At 30.5% G+C, this 27,747-nt stretch overlaps 1 protein-coding gene across 1 annotated transcript; it reads left to right on the plus strand.

Annotated features, from left to right (window-relative positions):
- The first annotated feature begins 112 nt into the window (after nucleotides 1-112).
- Nucleotides 113-27,321, plus strand: LOC143234040 (uncharacterized). The gene is made up of 9 exons (XM_076471060.1): nucleotides 113-192; nucleotides 7,108-8,274; nucleotides 15,232-15,313; nucleotides 16,863-16,953; nucleotides 18,508-18,590; nucleotides 23,211-23,371; nucleotides 24,383-24,434; nucleotides 24,845-24,986; nucleotides 25,626-27,321. The coding sequence occupies exons 2-9, from the start codon at nucleotides 7,232-7,234 to the stop codon at nucleotides 26,228-26,230; spliced, it is 2,259 nt and encodes a 752-aa protein (XP_076327175.1). The 5' UTR covers nucleotides 113-192; nucleotides 7,108-7,231; the 3' UTR covers nucleotides 26,231-27,321.
- Nucleotides 27,322-27,747: the final 426 nt, after the last annotated feature.

Genomic DNA, 27,747 nt, shown 5'->3' on the forward strand with positions numbered 1-27,747 from the left:
CACAGAGAGCTAAATATATAGTGAATTCAACTTAAAAAAAAAAAAAAAAAGGTTCTCAATTCCCTCTCTTTTAGAACACATTTTAAAATAATAAATATTTCTAGATGGCACTAATTTCACACACGTGGGATACATATAATGGCGTTGCGACGGGTTTGGTAGTTCTTTGCTATATGCGTTTACAAGATTTTGGTAAATATTTTTAAGTTTTTAATTGCGCTTCATCATTTTAAAATAATTATTCTAAAATTCCAACTCTTTAAAATATTTCACTTTGTTTTGGAGTTAGGCTAAGTTCGAAGATCCTGCCAAATGTTATATATAAAAGTTACGTTATTTTGACATTAGTAATGAATAATCGTAGGTGAGAAGGAAATATCAGAAAGTCCATTTGATTAAACGTATATTTATTGTTGTATTTGTGGAGTGATAAAAACAAACTTTTTTTCCCCTTTAAACTGTAAATTAATTTAATTGAAACATGTAAGTTTTGTTAATATTTTCTATAATTGGTGAAGCTTTTCGTGAAAACGAACTTCAGTTTTTAAAATGCTAATTGCTGTTCTTATATTTATGGATGCATTGTTACCGATATAGTGTCAAAGTTATTTAAATATTACCCCGTTTTCGATTTTGACAATAAGTATCAATGTACATGAATAATTTATATGTAGGAGATATCGGACAATATTTCACAATATTCATAAGGTGGTTATTAAAAAATAAAACTTATTGTGCTGTAAAAATAAGCAATTTATAATTTAGTTGAATACACCTATATTACAAAGAAATAATCATTCTCTCATTAAATGATGTATATATACTTTTTTTCATAACCTATTGTATTTATGAATTGGATACATTGTACAAGTATACACTATGATGGTTTTTACGGTTTTGCAACTGCAGCCTGCAGGTCAAGCTTGTTCTAGTCCTCAAGTATTAGAAAGAATTCCATAGCCAGAATTTAAGTCATTTATTTTTTAAATAGAAACCATTGCATGTTTCACACCATAAAAGGGGGAAAATATTATTTGGATGTTAACATTTTGGGACAAAATGGGATTTCTTGATCCATCTCGGCTGTTCTATCTTCTAAATTAAATTCAGATAATTAAAAAAAAAACCTAAACATTATCATTCTTAAACTTATCAAGTGTTTTTCTTAAACTTATATCTACTGCTTCTACAACATCTGAAGGTAACCCATTCCAAAGGTCAACTACCCTGTTAGAAAAATGAAACTTTCTTAGCTGAAGATGATTCCTACCTTGTGAAAATTTGTTTCCTAGTTTGACTATTCTCTTTACTAAATTTCAAGAAGAACAAAAATCATCAACACTATAAGTTTCCTTTACAATTTTAAACACCTCGGTTAGATCTTCCCCCAACTCTTCCTTTTTCAAAAGAAAACAATTTTTGAAATTCCAGCTTTTCCTTGTATGACAACTTTTTAATTCCAGGTACCATTCTAGTAACCCTTCTCTGAACCTTTTCCAACAGTTTGTTGTCTTTCCTAAGGTAATTAACTGAAGACTGAACACAGTACTCCAAATGTGACCTAAGTAGTGACCTGTGTATTAAAACCATAACCCCTATAGATTTGTATTTAAAATTTTTGTGGATCATATGTGCCTTACTAGTAGCAACAGCATACTGCTTGGATGATTTTAGAGACTGATTGGCTATTACACCAAGATCCCTTTCCTTCATAATATTGTTAAGGTTACTTCTATCTAAGTTATATTTAAAATTCAAATTGATAACCCACATGCATTATTCTGTATTTATTATAATTAAATCCATCTGCCATTTATTTCCTAAACTCACTAAATGATCTAATTCCTTTTATAAATGAGAAGCATCCTCTTTACCCAAGATCTTGATATTATCTGCATATTTAAGTAATTTGTTGATTGCTCATTCAATTATATCATTGATGTAAATAAAAAAGGACAAAGGTCCAAAGACTAAGCCCTGAGGTATCCTACTTGTGCCATTAATCTAGTTGACTGAACTCTTATTTGTAATAATCGTTCTGCTTTCTTCCACCTAGCCACTCTTCTATTCAATTTGATAACTTGTCTCTGATGCATATAGAGACTTTTAAAAAAGCCGGTTTCTTTTTCTGACATCTTATCAAATGATTTATGGGGCTCCAGATACACCAAATCTACACTTTTTTTCATCTACACGTGTAGTAACCTTTTCAAAGAATATAAAAATATTTTAAGATAAGCTTTTCCTTTAGTTGACTATCTGCTAAAATCCTAAACTTTCCTAAATGACTTTGCAAAGTATTTTTAACAGACTTTTCAAAACTTTTCCAAAAATTTCTGTAAGAATAATGGGTCTATAATTACTGGGACAATTTTTATCTTTTTTGAAAAGAAGAGTTACTTTAGACAACTTCCAATCCTTTGGTATCTCTCCACGATTCATGTACCAATAGAAAGTAGTAGTAAGTTTGCATACCTTCCATTCTTTGAAAAGATGCAACAGCTTTTAAACAGTGGACAGTTATTTATTAGTTTTAGTTACTCACTTGATTCAGAGCCTGAACTGTAAATTTCCCATGTCATATGAAATGTTTCAACTCAGTGTTGTGCTTTTCTATTCAGAAAAAGTAATATACTATTATATTACCTAAACATTCTAGGATTTAAAAACATATTTTTGTAGTAGTATTTAACAAATGAATTCATTGTACTATAAATATATTTTATTTAAAATTTACCATTTTAGTTAATTCACAGTTAAAAAGTATAGTACTTACAGTAAATTATTGTTTCTCAATTATGTTTTCAATGCTATGCTATGTCAAGTCTTTCTAAAGTCATGTGAGTATAAAACACTTCATAATGGTTTCATAATATTTATTCACCAAAACACAGTAATATCAAGGAAATCTTATGTAAAAGGCAAGAATAAAGTTTCTAATTCCAGAAAGTTACTTTAAGGACTCCTAATGTAAATATATAAGAAATTTAAGTTTATTATAACTTTGTCATCAGTTATTCTGTTTGCTGTGAGGTTTCTATAATCCATAATGTGATCAGCAAAGGGTAAAAGTTAATCGTGCTTCTGCAAATGCTATTTCCTAAATTTCTTATATCCAACCCACCACATTAAGATATCTTCTTTTTGAGCTTAACCTAACTTTAAGATTTTTAAATTATTTTTTACTAATTCTGCATCTATTATTTCTGTCTCCTCTGCTTTTTTTTTCTGTACTATAATTCCTAAAGCAAATTCCAACACTATTAAAGTAGACCCTATAAAACTGAAATTATTTTGAACCTCTTAAAGTACATTTTAATATCTCTAAAACATCAACCCTAATCACTGTGCTTGATTTATTAAATTCATTAATAAAACAGTTCTGTTATCCTTTTATAGAACTGGAAGAAAGAAAATTTAGCTCAAAAAACATAAAAGATGTATTAAGTTTCTGTATTTACAATATTTGTATATTTTTCAATAACTAGGTTTTTAAACAAGTAATAGGAGTTTCCAATGGGAGCTAACTATTCTATTGGTATAGCAAATTTATATTTGTTATTATGAGAATATATTTATTGAAAATTACACAAATCCAGATATTTTTCTTACTGATATATAGATGATTTAATTAGTAAAAATAGTTCTGAAATAAATAATGTTATTAACACTCTATCCAGCAGAATTAGAAATTGAAAATACTTCAATATCAAGTACAGAAATACATTATTTAGATTTATATATTAAAATAATTGATAAGGATATCAATGTAAATATTGTTGATAAAAGAAAATATTTTATCTTTCAAATTTACAGTTTACTTTTTTTTAATAATAATGTACCGTACTATTCTGTTGTAAATTACAACTTTTTAGTTATTCAGGTATTATAATAAATTACAATATTTTATCAGTAATGTTGAAATACTAATACAAAAAAATAATAAAAACACATTAAAATTATTAAACTGTTCAGTAAAAATATAAGAATGTATTAAATAATATAAATAAAAATGAGAGAAATTTTACTTAATTTCTGATAAAATTGTTAGTTATGAATAAGGTCACTTAACAACTTGGCACTACTTTATGTTGATGTACACCTTGCTGCATATGAAGGCTTGTTTAGAGCATGATAGTTACAGTAAACTTAATGAGTGGTGGTTAGGAGCTATACCAGTTAATTTAGATAACTCAATGGAACCCTTCATACTAGCATAATTCATTTTTTGCACTGCCAGTTAGTGCTTTTCTACAATAATGGGGGGCTGGAATACTAACTACAAGAGGTAACTTTATTTAGCTTACTTATCCCCAAATGTTAGTAACTTTTCTTATTTTTATTTTTAAATTTTTCCTTCACTTTGAAGAGCAGTCACCTTCCTAAAACTATCTGTAGGCAGTGAAGGGTGATATAGATGTGGGGGTGAGCACCCACATCTCACTTTCCTAATTTCTGTTTCTATATCTATTGCTGTTACTTCTTAATGTGAGACTAGTGAATGGAGGTTAAGACTGATAGAAGGTGTATCCCCACTGCAGTGAGGGTCCTTCAGCAGTTATCTCCAAAATCCAGGGCACATGCTATATTTCACATTATAGCTTGTACTGTGATCATTTCAATTAGTGCAGTGTTTTTTGCTTTTTGTTTTTGTTTTGGCCTGTTTTTGGTTATAACAAACTAATATAGCATAATGGTGAATAAGTCACTGGAGCCAATGAGACAATACTCATTTGCAAGTAGTAGAATTCATGAAATCTTAGTTTATTAATAAATTCATTGGTTAAAAGTCTAAAACAGATAATTATCTCTACAAATTGCTTGTTATACTCCTCTTGGAAAACTGTGTACATCTTGTTTCTTTATACAAGAAAAGATATTTATTGAAAATGGTACAGAGGAAGGTTACTAGTATGATTCCATAGATGGAAGTCTTATTAAAAAGTTATCTGTATAGGCATGGGGAATAAGTTGGCTTGTAGGATCACAAAATGACTTGAACAAAGAAAAGAAAACAGATGATTTCAAAATATAGAGTTTAGTCAACCTGGATTAATGCAATCTCTGTGGAATAGTGTTGGTACCATTGCTGTTTTTGGTTTGTTTCATTGTTGAAGAATTGTTAATAAATTGCAGAACTACACTGATAATACTGAGGTCTTGGATATGAGGAGGATGTCCTCATAGGGGGAATATGTGTGTACTCTTGGCAGTGAGAGTTAACTTGGCATACAGGTGCATAAATACCAATCATCACAACTCCTTGTGTTTAATTGTTTCCATGAACAAATATATTTTCTGAATATCTAAAAGGGGAAAATTTAAACTGCAGTCCCTCAAGAGTAAACAGCTAAAAACATGCCAAAAGTTTTTTTAAAATTAAGAATGATTCATTAGTTTCAAGAAATTCTCTAAGCTGCTGTGCTTTTCAGTAAAAAACATAAGCATGGTCAGTATTGTATTTTATCTTTTTTTATTTTGCATGTTAAGTGATATGAAGCATAATCTAATGTGATAAAACATTATCCAGTTAGATTAGATAAGGGTAGTGTTAGAAACTAGTACAAGACTTCAAAATGTTTAATTATTGTGTGAAATAGGATGCCTTTAATGATACAAGAGCAAGTAAGTGCATGGACAATTGAAAAAGATAATGCAGTTTATAGCATGAAAACTAGTAAAGATGCAAGTGTTGATAGGCCTAAGATTAGCAGCATATGATGAAATGCTGTTGCACAAAGCACACAACATAGAGATTTTAGTCAAAGGAACTCTGATTGGAGGATGAGTATATGAAGAATCTGTTTTCTGGCAATAATGCCACATTCTTGGAAGAGGAAGATGGTGGCAAAACTAGAGATTATTGGAACTAAAAACGTGTCAGAGTAGAGATAGAAGAATGATGCTACAAACCAATAAATACAATTAAATTTGTATTCATAAAGATAGTTGAAATTATACGAAAAACAATTTTTGAAAGTCATTGCCAATTGTGATTATAAATGAAAAAACTTAGAAAATATTAGTATAAATTACTACCTAAAAGTACATGTTTATATAGAATAACATAAGTAAAACATGTTATATGCAATAACTTATTTTAATATATCACTGTTATAAAAATTAATGAAATAAATTCTATGTTGGTTTCAAAGTATATTAAGTGTTGTTATTACTCAAATCCATAACATCTTTGTAATAGTAGGGTAATAATGGTGAATAAGTATTTAATTAAAACCAATTATTTCTGTGTATATTTGAGGAAAACCATCCTACAAATTTAAGTTGCTATCTTGTTACTAGAATGCTATAAAGTATTGATTAGCGAAGTCATTAATATTACCAGTTTGTTACACAGCCAAAAATTTTGTATCATCATGGCATTTAATGACTTTCAGCAAGGCATTGTCCAAACTTTGTAGTTAAGTCTTTTTGTTTGAGGGGTCTGATTTTTATTTTTAGTCACACACAGCTAATTATTCATTAATTTACATATGCATCCTCTTATTGTTTGAGTTCAGTATTTATTTATCCTTATTGTAATTTTCACATGTATTTGGTGAGAATGAAAATTTTTGATAAGAGAAACGTTTTCTTACATAACTATATTTGCATCTTTTATAGATAGATATATTCCTCACTTAAGAGTAATGAGATAGTAATTTACAACAGTAATAATTTGATTTACATTAGATCTGCATAAAATGGCTATCTTTATGAGCTCTGACAAAAATTGGTTACATGTAATTTCATAAACTGGTAAGGAGGGAGAGAGGAAATATATATATATATGTTATGGAAATTTGTGATAAAATAATTGATAGTGTAACTTTGCTCTTGGGTTTTTTTTTTTTTTTTTTTTGTAGAGTAATTTGTTTGCCTTTCAAATGTATCAAGTCCAATACATGAAAAAGACTAAAATATAATTGTTTCAGTTCTTGATAACAGTTAAAAATTGTTTAAAAATCTTTGTGGTAGCACACTTCAGTTGAATTGTTTCTTAAACTTGTTTTTATAAACATACATGTAATGCTTTTGTAACTCTTATTTGCTGTAGGAAATAATTTATTAAGTGATTTTTTAATCTGTACTTTCCTTTTTATGTAGATATATGCAAGAAGTGCCAATTATGGACAGTAACTTCTGATATACATATGTAATACAGATTTTATTTTTAAGAATGTTATAAGTCAGTTGGCATCACTTATGATAATGATCAAGCTTTTAGGATATGGAAAAACAGGAGTTAAGAAACTTGGGATTAGTGTCTAATCCTAATAAGTCTGTATTAAATTCTGATCACCAATCAAGAGAAAGAGCTTCTTTTAGGTTCCAGGAAATTCAAGTCAAAGAACTTGATGAGGTTACTGAAAAGCAGGCAGTTCAAGATGAATCAAACTTATTAATGATACCAAGAGAACAGAAAAAAGAACTGGAAGCCTTAACTAAGGCAACTAATTCTGAAAGCCATTTGACCTGTGGAGCTGATAAAACAAAATGTGTTTACACAGAAACAGATCATCTGAAAGATATTCATAGTATGGAAGAGGCTAGTTCTGTCCCAAACAATTATGATGAACAAAATAAAATTTTGACCACATCTCTCCAAGTGAATCCATGTATTGGAGATGGAGATCAGAATGGAGACAAGACTGAAATGTCTAAAAAAGGTGTTGAACTTGTGAAATTGTTAAGTACTTCCCCTGTAAATCAGTGTGTTGTAAGTGGAGAAATTGACTTGAAGGATAGTACAAAAGGTCATTCATGTGTAGATGTATCAGAAGACCAGCCTCAAATTTCTGCAAACCAGATTTATTCAAATATCAAAAGCATACATAGAAATAGTGATGTACAAGTAGAGGTTACAATTAGTGATACAGAGGATTACTGTGATGTAAGTAAAAATGAAAAGTTCCAACAGAATTTAATGTCATTGTCTGTAATGAAACCAGATTTATTGGTTAATAAACAGATTTCAGAAACAATGGAGAATTCAGGATCTGATGTTAAGGTTACTGAATGTGAGGACCATTGTGGAAAGGCTCAGTTATCCAAGGGAGAATCCCAGGAAGTCCAAGTTGTGGATTTCAAAGGAGGTAATGTTGCTGTTATGCAGAACACTACTGCTTATCGAGATGTGAAAACTGAAGACTGGTCTTCTGATAGTGAGAGTGATAGTCAATCTCCTTCTGTTATTAGTACATCTTCCCCGTCATCATCTTCCGAAGATTCAAGTGATGATGAAAGCTCTTCTTCATCAAGTTCCCCTGAAAGGTTTGTGAACTTTCCTTGTTTTTATTAATAAGGTTATAAAAGAAATTTGCACCAACAAACATGCCCATTTTTAAACTTAACTATATGTTTGTGTGTCATGCATCAAGGAAATGATTGTTTGTAACAACAGTAGTTTTTCTTTCAGTATCTTGAATGAAAGTAGTATGCTTTAGTCACCAAGAAGGGGAACAGGCATAATTGTTATGGCTTGGTATAATAATCACAACAGACTTAACCTGACAGTGTTATCAGCTAGTTCTATAATCTCCTATATTTTGGTCCTTGTTTCCTATATATTCTTATAATTTTAAGATTTTTCCTGTGAAATTTCAAGATTTGTGCCATGAAAGAATGCTTCTATATAATGATGTAATAAAAGTTTGGAATGTAGTGGCCGTAAAGGCTGATGGAGGCCATTTCTTTTATCATTGGTGTTAAACATACTGTTACTTCTATTGTTTAGAGAATTATACTGACTCGGATTAAAACCCAAAATTAGATGAATATTTTATCCATGTATAACAGCTGTTAAGGCTTTTCATTTGTATGCATGCAAGGAGAGATTTAGACAACAGGAGCATTGTGTTTTAGCCTCAACTGTCTCGAGTAAGTGAAACCATCCAACCCTGAACTTCTTATTTCACATAATTTTCAAAGAGATTCCATTATTCAAAAAGCCAAAATGACAGGTATTTTTCCCAAACCATAAAGGTGGTAGTATGACCCGTACTCGAAATTGAGCAGGAAGTGCAAGCACATGTGTGTCATTTTGAAAGATGAATTTGATTTTGCTTATGCATATTGCTACCAAGATACTTGTATTGCCATAGACTTCATTGCATCAGTTTAAGAAACATGCACAGCAAGACAACATACATGTTGCTGGTCCACAAGTAAAATTTGACTCGTGTTGATGACGAGAATTACATAATTAGCTTGGCATTTGTGCAAAATCCAATTTCAGAGGATGGCTCATAGTCCAATAAAAACAGTATCATTAGGAGAGGATCACAATCCACAGTCTGATCATGTATCAGGATGAAGATCTATAGAACCCTGTTGAAATTTTATTCAGAAACAAATGTGCTGCAAGTCCTTTGCCACATGTATTGCTCATCTAGAAGAACAGGTTAAAGGCTAGAGGAAGAGAAGAACAGTTACAGTAGGAGAGATGAGATCAACTTCTAAGTGACAAGAAAAATTTAAATAAAAAAATTAACTTGGAAGCTCAGGAAGTAAAGTTGGAGAGAGATGAATGCAGTTGATACATTGATTAAAGAGCTATTTATAGAGTATGATCTGAAATGGAGTGAGACAATAAATGAATTATTTCAAGCTCATGTTTCATGCTGTGAGAAAGAAGAAAGAAGCTGCTAAAGATGATTAACATTGTACAAAAAACAAAAGACAGTATACATTCACAGAGGAATAAATTACTACAAAAATGTTTAACCCTTTGTAATCTAAAACAGGGCCCATCTACTTGTGAAGGTATATCTTGTCAAGACAAATCAGACATCTGATAACGGCAACTAAACAGAAGCTGAAAAGATGATCATCAAATGAGTTTCTTGGTAGTGGATCTTCAAAGAAAAAAGAAATAAACTTCAGTTTCTGTGAGCAAGTTGATTTCTACACCTAACTTTTAAAACATTTTGTGTAGCAGTCTCAGGTGAAACTGTGCCATTTTTTTTTTTTTTATATAACATTGTACTCAAGAAAATAGTTATGTTAGTTAAAGCTATGATCAGAGTAGTTGTGTATTGATAAAGTCGGTTCTTTTCAGTATACTTAATTTGTGCACCAGGAATGCTTTTCTAACTCTTGTTTGTTAACTAATATTGTTAAGTAAATTGACAGCTATTTTTAACTTTGATTTCAAGAACCAACATGAAAGTTGTAAACATTCCAACTTGTGAAATATCACACCAGAAGAGATGTCACATTTTGTTTTTTAATTTCATAGCATAAAACATTTTTCTCTAAAGAAAAAAACTGAAAATTTATATTTCTCCAGAGCAAAAGTGTGCAAATTTTTTATACTGTAAAATTATTTAGATCCATCTGATTTCATAATAAAAGGCTGGGATGTGTTAGGTGTAAGGGATGATGGAGGCCATTTTCTTTGTATATTAAATGTACTGTTACTTTTGTTATTCATATATATCTATGCCCAAAATATCTACACGTAACCAAAGACTATTTATCTGGCTTTCAGAATTGCTGTATTTGGTGTTCCAAAACTAGCTATATTTTAAGCTATTTTTCTGGAAAAACTATTGTATTTTATAGAAAGTTTCTATATTTTTGCCACCAAGAAGTACTGGGAAGCCTGTAGCCAACATGAATTTGCTGGTCATTTAATTTCTATCCACAACTTTGACATACTCTGTATGTGTTGCAACACAGGTAATTTGGCTTGGTGTATACTGCCTGATATCTAATTACCACAGGACTAGGGTAATATGAGCATGACAACCCACCATCCAGATTCTTAACCTGCTTGTGCAGTACTACATCTTTATAGACTGCACTGGATTAATGGCACTGTCGTATACTAATAATGAGTGTTTTTTGGCTTTATGTACCAGGTTTGGTACAGTTTCACTTGCAACGATTCATGATTGCATTTGACACATTGCAAATTTGTAGCAGATTTGAAAAAAAATCAGTCATATCTTTTTCAAATTTCATAGTCATGGATTGGAACCTGTTTCACAAGGTTCAGTGATAGGTGAATGCTTATGATGTTCAGTAAGTCTGTGCTTCATAAATCTCTTATGACAATTATTACATGCAGAGTTAGTATTATCTTTTATTTTGGGCATCCTCCTATGCTCTTGTCTCTTTGCTCAGATCATCTGTCTTTACCAATCGATAATCTTTATATAGGCAATCCATATGTTATGATTCATTTCATGTGGTAGCCATTTTTGTTATATAAGGTTATTAGCCTGTAATTCATGTCTAAGTTGTGTTTACAACAATGTTGAGACTATTAGGGCAAGAATTATTCTTTCATCTTTGTATTTCTTCATAGACTATTTTCAACTTTCAGTAATTCCATTAACCAGCAAGATAAGGTTTTGTTATATCTATAGCTGAAACTAATCTCATTGTACCAAAGATGTTACTATATGGCTGCATTTAATTTTAATTGATTTGCCTCCAAATTCGTTTGTTAATTCTGATATCCCAAAGGAAACCTTTTCCTCAAGAACCAGATGACACATGCTGAGCACTTTGTTTTACCTAGATAAGAGTGGCTCTAGTTGCTTCTATTTGAGGAGCATGCAAAGAGCTTCTTCTACAAGAGTCAGTTACTGTATTTTTGTAGTCCAGTAACCCAGAAAATGAGCATATTCCTTAGTGTAAGCAGGATATATCTTTGAAGTGCCCATGTCACTGCAAGTGCAGAAGTGAGTTAACATATAGCTACTGCAGATAGTTGAGTATATTTTTAAAAGAAAGTTGTATATGAAAATCGGCAAGTTATGTGACAGTCGCGACTGGTATAAAGTTGTAGTGGAAAGACTGTATTAGTACTTTGTTTTAACATTACTTAGTATTTTGTAAATAGTAGTGTCACCAAAAGATTGAACCCATTTAGATTAGGTATGTAACAGCCCTTTCCTTTACATAATATTCTTACATTCAGGTTATAAATATATGTTGCAATCAGGGATTTAGAATTTTTAAAATGAGGATATTCCTTATTTTTAATGACATTAGAGAAACAAAGGGAGGTTGACCAAATTGGGGCATCAGGACTATCCAGAAAGGGAACCATGGCAAGTTGTACTACAAAAGTTGTAAGAAAAGTGGAGTGTCTTGTGAAAGGAGAGAATCCATTAACATGAATGTCAGTGGCAGAAGCTCTAAAGATGCTCAAGAAAGATACCTATTTACAAATGAAGTCAGCAGAGTAAAGGTTTATTAAGGCATGTATAAAACTACATCATTACATACCTCAAGCAGCTGAAGAGTGAAATGGGTATTCATGTTCAGCTATTCCATATGAAGACATACAGGTAAAGCTGTGGAATATAACTCCAATGGACGTTTATGCAATTCAATTGTTGAAACTGGTACTAAGAAACTGTTGCCTTTATACTACAGATGCATTATAGAATGCTTTCAGAGAAGAATGATTGTTGGACATGTCTCTTGCAACAGATACATATGAAATGGAAATAAGGCTATTATTAAGGTACATGGTCATCAGGTAGAGCATGACTTTTAATATAATATGCTTAATTTCAGTATTTAGTCCATATGTTAATATACATTTCAGCTTCTGGGTGCTTTATTTGTAGAGATACCAACCATTACGATTTTGGTGTATACATTACGACTATACGCTCATACAGAGAAATATTACAACTTGTTGCAACTCCCAAATTATTATATATTATATAGGCCTATACAATAAAGTGATAAATTATCCCCCCAGGGCTTGAAAGGGGTGAAAAGAAAACTTCTAGTGAGATACAAATAAATTTTGATAATAAATAAAATATATAGTCCAAATGGTTACTTGTGATAATCATGTTTGTGCTTGAAATAATAAAAATTATTTGTATCTCTGACATTTACCAATAGTCTGAGTGCAGTGCTTCTCCATACTGGGTACATGGGGGAATCCATAGTTACGTCATCAGTGCTTGGGAGCCAATCAGTGCTCGCATAGATGGGTATTTCTTGTTTTCTAAGCAGCATAAAAACACCAATGTGATTGTTCACATTGGATGGAAAAAAGATGTTTAAAAGAGACCTTGTTTCTGACAAATCTAAAAGGATTAAAACTGTGAATCAAAAATTTAGGAAATAGTATAGTGCAAAATATCTGGTCATTGCATCAAAAGTCAGTGACAGTCATGCATAATGTACAGTTTGTCACATCAATTTTTCTGTGGCGCATTGCAGGATAAACGATTGTTCCAGATATACAAAATCTGCATCTCGCCAACAAAAGGCTGAGGTGAAGACAAAAACGATGCAGATAACGACATTTATGAGTAAGAATTCAGAATATGAAACCATAAATGCAGAAGTGATGTTCACACAATTCATCATTGCTCATAATTTACCCCTAGCTGTAGCTGACTAAATAAGACACAAGTTGAAAAGAATTTTTTTAAATTTATTTATTGAATACACAAAACACATTCATAAATGAGCAATCAATAGCAGTAATAAATAATAATAGTTATAATAATAATAATAATAATATAATAATAATAAACAGCTAAGAGACATTGGTCAGGCCCAGTAGCCACAAATGATAAAGGGCTCTGTCTACAATCATAACACTCAGTCATTTGAAATAGTTGGCATCTTTATTTGTACATTTGTAATTTTAGCATTGTTGTTCCAACTCAGTTTATTGTCCCTATGCATGTTTTGCAGCTTTGGTATTCTTTCACAAAAATTCTGGCTTTTTTGAAACATTTGTTATACTTAATTTGATATATTATTTTAACTCGAAAATAAACAAAAACAAAATGTACCCTAGGTTTTGGAGGTGACTGAAGAAATAGGACCCACATAGTGGTGGGGATACTGTCTATCAGTCTTGACCTCCATTTGCCAGTCTCGCATAAGAAATAACGAATAACAAAAAAAATATATATATATACTGAAAAATGGGGACTATTTCTTTTTTACATTCACTGAAACAGGTGCATGCTAACAATTGCATGATATTCAAAAACCACTTGATAGTATTGTCTGAACTAACTGCCCTTGGTTGTGTGTAGGTTTAAATGTGTACTGATGTGTTGAATTGAAAGAAAGAAGTAAATCTAAATGGTACAAAATTAATAATGAGTTGTATAACTGCAGTGCTTTGTCCCTGAAGAAAACATGAAGTGCTGAATCCACCATTAGAATCCTTGAAACAAAGTTCAATTTTAGATTCAAAGAACACTAAAACGGATATGGACTTTCAAGGTTCCAGAAGTGTTCCAGATTCAAGTTCTGTTTGGAACATGGGAGAAAATACTAAACACCACAATGAAATATTTAGTCACCATGGCAATTTGGCACTTGGGATTTTTCAAGGCCTGACCAAAGAACAGATTTCTTTTTGTGCGGAATTTCACACACAAAAGAAATTTATTTTTTTGTCAACTGAATGAAGTAAATATTTTTCAAGGTAAGAGCATAATTTGGAAAAAATGCATTGGGAGAGAAACATGTATTGGTATTTTGTTTGTTTTATATGTATTTTTCTTTTTTTTCTATGTCAGTATTATATACATGCATTATTTTATTGTACCATGTCAAATTTATTTGAATTGAATATTGCCCCTTTAAACTTACAGAAATAACAGCTGTCTGAAATCACTTGCTTTGGTGGCTGTCATTTTTGTGATGAGTAAAATGACAAAGAAAAGTAGAACCCTAGTGGAAAGAATATTTGTGGCTACTTGGTAAACCTGAGTGCTCTGTCATGCTGAATGCAGGTGTTACATTGAAATTCAAACATTTTTTGCCAACAGTCACTGCAGTTAGTTTAATTTGCAGTTTTTCTTACTGAAAATACTTGTGGAATAATAAAAGATAATTGTAAATTTCTCACTAGACAATCATATTGCTTGAACACTGATCCAAAGGATTGGGGTGATTGCACATTTTATATTCATTCATCAGTTTTATGGAAATTACCATTAAATTGTTTTTAGTGGGAATCTGGTAGTTATTTAGTGATATAGTGCAAACTCTCCACTGTTACAAGCCATAATTTACAGTATATTTAATCATAATATGAGAGAATATTCCTCACAAGTTTTACATATGTAAAAACAAGTACAAATGTTTTAATGTTGTCAATTTTCAAAACTTGAATAATGAACATTTTTGAAGTAATGAAAATGCAAGTTGTGGTGAAATATATGATGTAAGTTTAATATAAATTTCAATTATTTATGTCTACATAAATTCTTTTCTAATCAGTATTTCAGAAAACAAAACTACTGAACAAGTGACAAGATATTCTCAAAACAAGATAAAAGTAAATGGAGAATTAGACTTATCTGTAAGTATACATTGTGAAGGGAATTTTATCTTTATCTGTAACACGTAAATAACCTAATTAATTTATTACATTTGTAAGTTTGATTCTACTTGTTTACCCACAGTGTAGTAGAGTCACAAGCATTTATTCATCAATTTTTATTTGCTGACAGGTGGTGATCCTTGATTTTCAATTACTTACTCAAATTAAACATTGCTCAGATTATATCTTATGTGTAATATTTTGCTGGCTGTTCTAAGACAAATCTATGGGATCTTTTCGGTTTTTAAATATGATTACATATATTTCATTAAAGAATCCTTAATTTTCAAAGTTACCTCAAACCATTGTTTGTGGGGTTTTGCATGATATTTTATATTCAAATGTATTACTATTAATAGCCATTTTAAATCTATTTTAAAAGCCAAACTGGTAGTGTAATTCAAGCAAATAAATAATCAAATGGTAATGAAAGTGTATATCAAAATATTTAATGGATTTATTTCAACAAAAGTGATTCATTATACCACAAAAACTTTCATCTTTTAATGTTTTTAAGATGGAAAAACTACTTGAGCAGAAGACGCTCATTCTTGGTAAAGTATAAATAAATGCTGAAACTAAAAATAATGGTAATACACACATTTCTGAAATTCTATTGAGAACCTTGTCTGTCATTTTCCCTTTGGTTTCCTAAAATAATTTCTTAATCTTATGTTTCATGGATTTCTTACAAATCTTCTGTCATGTGAATTTTATTAAGTCTATTAATCAGATAAGTTATTCTTTACTTCAGAAACCCAATGTCATCAAGTATTAAATCCATTTTGTTTAAAAGTATAACTTTGTAATCATCAGGTATATTTTTCTCTCTAAAAAGGTGTGTGTTTATTATATATGGGTTTTGAGAGAGAGGTAAATATATACGTGATGGCTAAATGTATAACAAAAGCTACAGTTCAGTTATTTCCTATTGTTTGACATATTTCATACCATATGATAGTTCTGCTGTACTGATTTAAAAAAAAAAAAAATTGTTTTGGGCCTTGATAGTAGATTGCTGTATACTGACTTGTAATGAATTATTTAAACAACTCTCGAAAACCAAATGAGCAGTGTTTGCTTTGATACATAAAACTAATTACTTTCTTATTAATTTTTGGAAGTTCATGATTGAGACAGGATTTTCTATGTTCTTACCTAAACTTGAATTTTGTGTCATCTGTATTTTATGAACATTTCTTTCTTACACCTGTACAAGGAAGCATGACATAATACAGAAATTTAAATCAAATTGATCCTTTCTTTGTGTAGTGACACTGGCCAGTCCATAGCCTATGCTCTTGCAGAACATTAATGCATTAAATTGCCTATCTTCAAATTTCTGAGTTTTTACAAATTAATAAATAATAGCTTTGCTCTACTGGTGTGCTAGCAGCAAACTTTAGTGATTATAAAATGAAAAATAGGAGTATGGTACCTAAGGATGTCTACAAATAACCAGTTGTGTAGTTTTGTACTTAAACCCAAATAGATTTTCTTATCATTAAGTCTTTTTCATCCTCTCTAGGATTTACCTCTTGTTGAAGACTTGCATATTTCAATTCCTGTAGAAGAAATGCAACATATTGGAGACATATCTGGAATTGTGGATCAGTTAGGTTGGAATATATTGAGTAAATTCTGTTTATTCGGTTAATTGTTTTGAGTGTATTTTATGACTTGTGTACTACTAAATGTTTTAGTTGCATTTAACTTTTTTTTCACAAATTAACATTATATATCTAGATTTACACCTTTCAGGTAATTTTAAAGAAAACTCAGTTATTTTGCACTTTGGTAAAGTTTTTCATAAAATGCAAGATATAAATTTATTACTATGAAAACTTAGGCTTTAAGATATGCATTGTTAGTATATAATGTGCAAAGTCTATTCTTGAGTAATTTAAAGGAATGATTTAAATTAGCATGTATAATTTCATTAACCCTTTTGGTGCTACATAACTTTTAATGTTTGGTATGGCACTGAATATATATGTTTGATACTTCAACTAATTACGGTATCAGTACTAAAAGCATGTTATATTGGCAATAATTGAACAAAAGTCCCTAAAATATTCAGTGATTGTACCCAATACTATATATGTTAAATTCAATACATAAGCATAACAGGAATAAAGGAAGGTTGCCTGCTGCGCTGAGCCTTCAAGTCGACTGTGGTCACCAACCCCACCAAAAGGGTTAATGTAATCAAGTTTTCCGATTAATAAACTAAAAGAAAAATTTTATAATTTAACTTTTGAGCAGTAAATAGTTTAGCAATAGGTCAGTTTAAGTGCAAAGAAAAAATAAAAGTTGCATAGTAATTTTGTTACATGTTCACTGGCTTTTATTTAAATAAAACAAGGAATAAAAAAATGTAAGCAGTTGTGGTATATTATTTTTAACAACAAATACGTATGTTGAAAATGGTGTTTGGGAACAAAGTGGTTCATATAACTGAGCATGCAGGTGGATTCTTTGTTTTTAAAGCTTTCTTTACATCTGGTTCAAGAGCGTTGCTATATTATATGAAATGTACGGCTTGAGGATAAGAAAATATACCATGAAAATTAATAGTACCTAAATTTTCATCAGTATTAAACTGGATAAAATTGCATTATGTACTGGCACAAAAGCATATGGTAATTAACATGTAATACATACATCCATGGTACAAGTTTCTTCTCAGCCTCATGGGGCTGTTTAAGCAGGACAAAAAATATTGATAAATATTTGTTCTGCATTGATTTTCTCGTAATATAACAGCTAAATCTAGGGTCCTTCTGAACATACTGAAATTCAATGTTATACCATTATTCCATAAAAAAAAAAATAATAATAAAGGATGCAAGCCCCGTCAGAGTTCTCTGAGAAGAAAGTAAAAAGCAAGATCAGCCAAGGCAAGCAGCTGAATTCAAGTAATTCAATAGCATTTTCATTAATGTTAATCTGAGGTATTAACTTGAAGAAGTTCTTTGTATGAAAGAGTTTGCTTATTCACCAACTGAGTCATGAGATTAAGTTTAAGGAAAATGCTGCTAAACTGAACCTACTTTTATAAAATGTTGCTTGTTTGATTCCATGTTTAACTGCTCTATAAGCTGTGAGTTATCTTTTTTTATACTGTCAACTAATTGTTTCGTTAAGTAACTGTTATAATTTGTCTTTCACAGTTGTAGTGCAATCCTTGCAAAATATGCCTGCTCTTGATTTGGACTCTGTTCTTTTCCTTGCTGGTGGCAAACCACTGGGAGAGGTGATATTTCTTTTGCTATTAAATAGTATAGGAAAAAAAGATTGTGTTATCATTATTTCTTAGTTCTTTAAAGAACAAACACTAACACAATTATAAAGCATGTAAAATATAAACAATTTGAGTATATTACCAAACAATGAAAGAAAACTTGGTAGATAAAAAGAAAACAAAATGTGTAAATTAATCCAAAATTGAACAAACTTGTGAGAAATTCAAATAATGTATGTCAAGCTCTATTGTATGTGTACATTATAGTTGTTTCAGGTATTCTTTTTCATTCTTGAAATATTTAAATTCTGCAAAAATGCAGATAGTCCATTGTGTGTATCTGCTGTAAAAGAACGACCACAAATCATATTTTTCCTGAAATTGCATGATTGAAGTTATTTGTTTACTTGTTGTCTTCAAAAACCTTGAACTTGTTAAGTTTCTTTTTTATGTCTAGACTGACTAAAAGAACAAATCTTGTGTTAGAGAACAGCATGTCTTTTATTGTTGTCAACAAAGAAAAAATGATATCAGTGACACCAATTCCCTATTCAAAACCAACAATGGATTCTTCAGTTGATTTTAAAAAGTGCATGTGATGAAATTTACTTGTCAAATGATAAAGCTTTCAACTCGTTTCCAGAAATCACTGTTAGAAGAGCATGACTAGCTAAAAAGTTTTACAAGTGTGATGAAACTGGGCTTTATTTTAAAATGCTAATGGCCTGTACTTTTGAAACTTTTAATGCAGTGATTAGTTTTTAGAGCCTAGCATGCATTGTGAACATATAAAAATCATTAATATAGAAGTATACAGGATTATGGGTGGATGAGAGGATGAGACCCTAACTATAATGTTATTATGGAGTTTCACTGTATTTATGAAAATGTAATCACAATACAGTAATACATTAAGACAGTGCTGTTAATTTAGCTGAAATTAGTTTTAATCATAGCCTTCATTTTCTTAACTATTAGCATAGTTTTAATTATAGAATTTTTGTTGTTTTAGTCTATTTGACAAAAGTGGTGAATTGATTCAGTCAACTCTTAAGTCATTGAATTATTCACTTGTAATGTTGTCATGTTTTAGTTCACATATGCACTGGTGATATGTAAGTATTTTGCTATTCCAGATGTTGAAAAGAGGAACTTGCACATAACTTGTTGTCAGTATTTTTCCTTACTATGTGTGCTGATAGTTGTGTGTCCCTACATATTCTCAAATTTGTATTAGTGGTAAGTAAAACAAAATAGATGGAGACTGTCACAGGTTGAGAGTTTGTTGTGCAACCATAGCCTCCTTGTCAAACTTATTTTGATAACATGAAAGTCATAATGATACTTGATATGTTGTCCTGAAACATTGCAGGATTGAGTGAACTAGACATCAGAACATGGCATAGTATTCTACAGTTTGTGTTTATGAATGAATTGTCATGGTACTTTTGTACCACTTTCACTATCAGACTTCCTGTTTAATATTCTAGTAGTAGTGGTTATACAGTAATGATAGTTTTCATGACAAATAGAATTAGCTAATTTATGTCTAAGGTTTGTGTAGACTTTCTTTTATTAATGCAGACATGCATTACAAACTAATTCTATTAACATCTGATTGGATGTACAGTTATTTATGTATTAGTTCTGTGTATTCCAGAATGTTTTCAGTTTCTAGTTTCATGCATAGTTCTCTCTAAATTGTGAAAATAATGTAGTATTTAATGTTTTAGATTTTCAGGTGTTCAGATTATTTTGTATTTTATGTAATTGTATAGATGAACAGGTAATGTACAGGAGTCATTACTTTAGTGCAGATGAACGTGATCAATGTATGTTCTGATGTTTAAATTTCTTATTTATTTTTTACAACAGACTAACAGTTCCAGTGTAGATATTTGCAAACCTCTTTAATATGCAGTTACAAAGTAAGACATTTCATAATGTCTTTATTTCTCCTTTATATTGTCTGATCTTAATTAGTTATTCTAATAATTGTGGGGTCATTATTGTCATGAGCAGCACCACTCTAGTAAGTATTCATCAACTCAACATTGTTGGTAATTACAATAACAAAAAACACGTTGACAAACATTAAAATTAACACTGCATTACATTTAAAAAAATAAAACAAAAGTAAGTGCTTAGTGTTGAACTGATAAGACCAAGATGAAGGCTATTTAAAACCAGTTTGGTATGACCCTCTGGTAAGTTAACCCCTAAACATGAAAGGAAAAGATAACCTCGAGCATAATTTTTCAGAACTACAGTTACAAAAATATTCCATCATAATCAAACAGAACCTGAGTATAACCACCTTACATTTGTTATGCCAGTTATAGTGTTTGTGAATTTCAGTTTTCATCTTAATTACCCATGTGCTATCTCTATCCAACTGAAATAAAGTTGGTCAACACTTGTAAAATACAACACGTGGGTGTGGTGCAAGACTTCTTTGTATCAATTTCAAGAAATCCTAATAACTGTTAAACTTTTCAAAAGATTCTAACAAGTTTAAATGTAAAGAAAATTTACCATTTCTTCAAATAATGACTTACAAGCTACCACCCACAGTCGACTTCATAACACTATCCAAGTTCATATTAAATTAGTATTCAAGTTTCTCCTTGTTCTCCACAAGCAATTCATTTGTTAAAAAAATTATGAATGACTGTGAAGTTTCATACACACATGCTAGGCTAAGGATACATGTAAATGTAAACATTTATGTACATACAAAGATGAAGCATGTACACGTCATTTTGTATACTAACAGCTTTTGACAGATTACCACAGGCATGTATGCCATGGTAATGGCATACATGCACAATCTAATTCCATAATCTGTTGGTAACTGTTGCCATTTTTGAGTGGTGTAAGTCAACACTTTCATAAGCTTTACAAAATAAACTTTCTGGTGAAAATTAGCCAAACTAGACTTTTCAGCATAAAATACCATGTGCCAGTTATGTCACTTTCACTGTCTACACCATATATATCACTTCAGTCCCTTGCCATTACATTCTACATATATCTGATGACAGTAAATGTCTGTATACTGTTTTAACTGGACACCAACTGTAGAATGTTAATTCATTGATTAATTAACTGTTAATTAACACACATTGAATTACATGTGTAGTTTCACAGAAAAGTAAATGCCATGAACCCAGTAAAATGTACTTGTTCCACTCAAAGGTTGCTCACTTCAGTTACTTTTTCATTCTCCTTATAAGAGTTATGCATATTTTTAGTAAGTGCGTGGGTAATTCATTTCTAAGATAAACCCTGCTACAAGTTTGTAACAATGAATCATGGTTATTACCTAAAGGGTGTGATTTTCACAAGATAAATCACTTTAGCATTTGGAATTCAAGGAGTTGCAACACCCTTTGTCTTTCAACCAACAACTATTCTAGCATGATGTGTCAATGGTAGTTGCACCATGTGGTGCATACATGACCTCCCCACTACCACTTGGTAGCTTGGAAAGCAAAGGTTGCCATGCTCATTTATTTAGCAATCTTTTACCATGTGACTGAGCATTTGCACAGTTTAAGGCCTTCCCACTACTAGTTTTGGAGAACTATAGCTATCCTGAAAAGGGGTAATGATCTTCAAATTTTGAAAATCAAGGGGTCACAACATTCTTTCAGTCGATCTTTGAATCAACAAATGTTCTACCATAGTACATGAGTGGTAATTTTACTGTGTAATAAAAACATGACATCTTGAATTATCACCCAAAATTTTGGAAAGTAAAGGTCACAAAGGTCTTTCAGTTGTTGGTGGCACAATCAAATGATCATCCTATCTTTGGTAATCATATTGGAAATAACACAAGGTGAACATTTTGGTAGCTTGGAAAGTAAGAACTGCCATTTTCCTTCATTTAGTGATTGTGCAAATCAACAACTGCCCTAACCACTAGCTTGTTGGCTTAATTGACCAATTAATCAACAACAACTTATCAAATCAAGCTTTTGTTCATGAAGATTTAGTATCAGGTCTGTCCACAAACCTTCTGATTTCAGACTGTGATTCAGTTACCTTCCTTCTAAGAAAGTTTAACTGTCAGCAGGCAAACTCACATTTTTCATGCTTTGAAAACAAGGAAACTTAGTGTTACTTAATATTGGCTCCTAAACTAAGAACTGTGAGAAATGGAATAATTTTAAAAATTTTGTCTTAATGAAGGGTGGCAGGAACATAGCACCATTCTATACTAAACAAACCAAGACTTAAGATTCAAGTTTATAGATTTATTTGTTCATGTTACTCAATTGCTCTTTTATTCTAACTTCTATAAATACATTTATTTTTTAGTGTGTCAATTATATTGTATTCATTTGTTTAATTTTGCAACTTGTTTTTGCAGGGAGTTGATTTCATGTTTCTTCTTTTTTGGTTTTGGTTTTTAATTGGAAACCTACTTGGAGGTTATATTTTACTCCTACATAAAACGTGATTTTCTGAGTACTCCTGATATTTATTTGAATTCTGAATAAACAAGAATTTGAAATGTATTTGTAGTTTAAGTTCAGTTGCCATGCTAATGAAGTAAAAAGTATTTAGACAAAGTTTGTTTTTGTTGTAGAAAATACATAAAATTGTTTAACAACTTTCTTTCAGATTTTTGATGTTTTTGGACCTGTTCTACAACCATCCTATGCAGTGAGATTTAATAATCACTGTGAAATTGTGGAAAAGAAAATTTCGATAGGCTTGCCAGTGTATTATGCTCCTACTCATGAAGATATCACCAGCTATGTGTTTGTAGAACAATTACGCAAGTATGTCTTCTTGATATCTTAGAATTTAATCCTAATGCTATAGGTCATGGGTCAAATATCACGTCATCATTTTTGTTGACTTGCATTCACAATTTTATTGAACTATAATTTTATGAATTTATGTCAATATGTTTGGAATCAAATTGTAGATTATAATTCAAATTTTTATATTATGAGTTAATTCCTGAATTTAAAATTAAATATTTAAAGAACACACCTAAATATAGATTTTAGTGAGTCACATGCTGAATGGAGCACTGTTTAAAAATTAGGTGTTTGTGATGTCAAAATACCAAGTCTATAATCACATGCAAATTAAACACTCAAGTTACTAGTATTATCAAATTATAATATAAAATAAGAACCTTCTATCTTTTTATTTTGTTGAGATATGGCTAATGTACTGAATCAAACACAGTGGTCCTGTTCACCTCTTTCCATTTTTAAAAACGGTTCATGAGAGAGAGAGGGACGCATACACATGCTCTCTCTCTCTCATTTATAGTGTGAACATTATTAACATTTTGTTTTTCTGTGCTTTATTGGATTTACATTCTTTTTTTTGATTACATTGCAGTTATGTTTGAATGTTTTAGTCTAATAAATTTTTCTGAACACAAGTTACTTTTTATAATTTGTTGCTTATTAAAGATAAGAGTAATTTTGAATTTACATTATATCAGTTTAAAGTATTGTTAGTTGGTGATATTGAAAGCATTTATTCTGCTTAAGTAACAGTATTTTTTATGTTTAACACATGACTGCCAATGAAAAAGTTAGCATTAACTCATTAAATAGTTTTAATAGTATTGTATTAAAATCATTTTTATTATGTAGCATTTTGTGGTGCCATGCCAGTAAGTTGAAAGTTTATTTTAAAAGACCTTGATTCAGTTAGGAATATGAAACCAGCATTATATAACTATTGTACGTAGATTTTCCATATTGTGCAGATTGAAGTATATTTCTGTCACTGTTTTTTTTGTGCCTAAGGTTTTTGGTGTTTTGCAGGTTGAAAGGATCTGATGCATCATGGAAGGACAATGCAGAATTACCTTGTGCAGTGAGTATTAATGTCAAAGACAATTCATTGCAAATTAATAAATGCACTATATATAAAATTTAAAACATTATAGTACAATATCTATACGCGTTAAAATACAAGTTACAAAAATTTTGTATTGAAAAAATCAACACTTAAGTATTGGAAGTACAGCCCTAATGTGTGTAGTTACTAAATGAGAAATAGTTAAATTATTGTCATTTATTTGCTTTTCATACATTGTATCTTCAGCCTTGTTTAAAAAAAACAAAACACAATGCACATTTGAAGGAAAATAACCAAGATAAGGTTATCACTCGTGCAAAAATATTGTTAGAAACAAAAAAAAAGGAAACCTTTGTTGAAAAAATATATTTCATAAAGTTGATAATAGTTGTATGTTTATTCTTTGAAAATACCATTTCTGCCAGTTACAAGAATTCTCTGATGATGATGAAGAAAAGAAATTCAAACAGAAACATGTTGCAAAGAACCGTAACCATGAGAAAACGAATGAAGAGGATCCAAAAGGAAAACAATTAAAGAAAAAGGAATTCAAACATAATTTTGATGGTACATATTAATGTTAGTGATTTGTTTATGTAAAATATTGAGCAATACAAAGCTAAATGTATGTAAAATAATGCACTGAAGTCAGTTGCATCACTTAGTTCAAATTTGTGTTACAAGAAGTGATAATATGCAGCCAATCATTTAAGTTAAAAATATTTGAGGTACTGATTGTGTTGTCATTAACAATAATATTTAAAAAATACACATTTTTTCTCAAGCATTTTTTAACAAATAAACATTAGTGAAAGGAACCTTCATCTACTAAACTTTTGCACACTTTTATTTTTGTGAAAGTAATGGATATTGACCTTGGTAAAAACGAAACAAAAAGACAATGATTTATCTTCTTGTGTTTTCTCAAATACTGATAATTAACATTAATTATTGGATTGATTTTTCTATTTTCAATAAATCTGTAGTTTCTTAGAAATCAGTTTGAAATTTAATTGTTTTGTATTGGAACTCTAAATTGTTAAAAATTGATAAATAATTTTTGATTTGTGAAAAATAATTTACAGGTTAAACATTCATTATTCCTTGTAAGGTTTAATTATTTCACAAGAATTTTTGGAATGTTTTATAAAGTGCTTAACCTGATATAGTGTATATTTGCTGCACAATTTTGTTTTCCTATTTAAGATAAGAATTCTAGATGCAGCCATCTACAAGGATCATCAGTTGGTAGAAACCCATTCCTCAGACCAAGACTTGAATTTCCATGCCCAGTTCCTAGACACAGCTCCATTAGGGGTCCACTACAACCACCACCTTCATCATACCAGTTCCAGGCACCTCGTCCAGAATTTGGTTGTGCTCCTCAGTTTCCATCTTTTCCTGGACAGCCATTGTTACGTCCTTGTCCTAATGGTCCTAGACCTCTTCTTCAATTGGCCTCAAATACCTTTAAAGAATATCCTATTCCACCTCCCCCTAGAGGATCATACCAGCATCTACCACCTGAATCATGGAATAGACAATTCGATTATCCCCAGGGAATTTCTTCTCTTGCTCCTTATTGGAAAGGTACTAATTTTGCATCTTCTGCTCAAAATGAAAGTTTACCACGGCATCCACCACCATGGCATCCTTTCTCAGAAAGCAACTTTCATCTATCACCTCCCCGGCCACCATTATCACTATCTTTATATTGTAATAATCAGTCTCCAAGACTCTCCTTACCTTGTTTGAACAACAATGCCCAACAGCAACCAGATATTAATTTCAACAATAAACATTTGCAGTAGCCACTCTTCTTTCTTGTATTGGTCATCATCCTTAACAACTGCCTCCTTTATTGGTATGAATCTATCACAGCTACTCTTTTACTTTAATGACATGTAAAAACATTATAACTACACTAATAAATATTTTTGTGAAAGTTTTACCATTTGGAGGGTTTGTTTGGAAATTAATTTCTACCCAGCTGGGTTTGCCTCTTTAGTTCAACAGTATTCCAGCATTTCCTGCACTGACAGAAGTGTGTACTGGCAGTGTAAATAGTTTTAGAATATGTGAATGTAAACAATACTAAATATAATACATGAGACATTCTATAAAATGTCAATGAATTTAAACATGCCAATTAGTTGAATCAACATTGATTTGTTTACAGTTTTGCAGTTCTAGTAATATTTAATTGTATGTATTGAATATAATTTCATTACATAGGATATTTTAAGGAATTTAATGCTAATTTACTGTGTTAAAATGAAATCAGTTTTACATCAAAGAAATATTTTTCTTTGGTGCCTTTGAAAATTAGTTTATTTCATTCCACAATAGGTAGTAGTGATTTTATATCCTAACATAATTGTTTGTATGACAACCAATAGAAATATAAAATATCAAATCATGATGTAGGAACAAATATGTAAATTAGTAATGTTGTATAGTATTAATGTTTTCATCATTGTTCCCTATATTCTTTGACACTATTTGTGTAGTGCTACTTAGCTATGAAATGTAAATTTTCTTTTTAACAAAGATCAGTTCTGAAACTTGTTAACACTTGTTGGAAATTTATATTTTTAGTTCATTTAGTATAATATGTAGCAAAAAAAAGTTTTTTGACAGCAGCAGAGCGACTCCTATATGGAATATGGCATTTTAGAATGGTGGTTTGAACATTTACATAATTTTCTGCAGTCTTGGGTTTAAAGGTTATGAATGTGGAGCTTGATAACTAAAAAATTATGAAACTTAAATTGTTTTTTTTTGTTTTTTTTCTATGATAAATATTAGTGTCAAATTGTTTTCTTCAAGTATTAATTTAGTGTTCTTTTGAATGTTAATTAATAAATAAACATCTTATTAGTTAAGATGCAATCCTCTGATATTAATGTGCTATTGCTTTATGATTTCACAGGAGTATCAGTTTAGTTTTTTTTTAAGGGCAGCTGAAGAGCTGATAACTAGTTATTTTCAGCTTCATGCCAAATTACCATCCCATCTTAAACCAACATATTTGAAACAGTTTTTATTGATTCAACAAAACAACCTCCAGAACTTTCAAATCTGATTCAAGAACCTTGTATGACTAATTTACATCAAGGTTGTAACTAAGTTGTAAACCATCACACAGAAAAATTGTGCACTTGCATGTGAAGCACCGAGTCTCTTCAAAAGTTTTGATCTTTTATATATAATATAACAAATACTCAGAATTTGGTTTAATATTTTAGTTTCACATTTCTAGTGTTGCAGATTTCCTTTAAGAAAGAATATTTATACAATATCAACTAAAACATGAATTCATCATACC

Source organism: Tachypleus tridentatus, chromosome 12 (assembly GCF_004210375.1).
Source record: "Tachypleus tridentatus isolate NWPU-2018 chromosome 12, ASM421037v1, whole genome shotgun sequence".
Taxonomy (NCBI): Eukaryota; Metazoa; Arthropoda; class Merostomata; order Xiphosura; family Limulidae; genus Tachypleus; species Tachypleus tridentatus.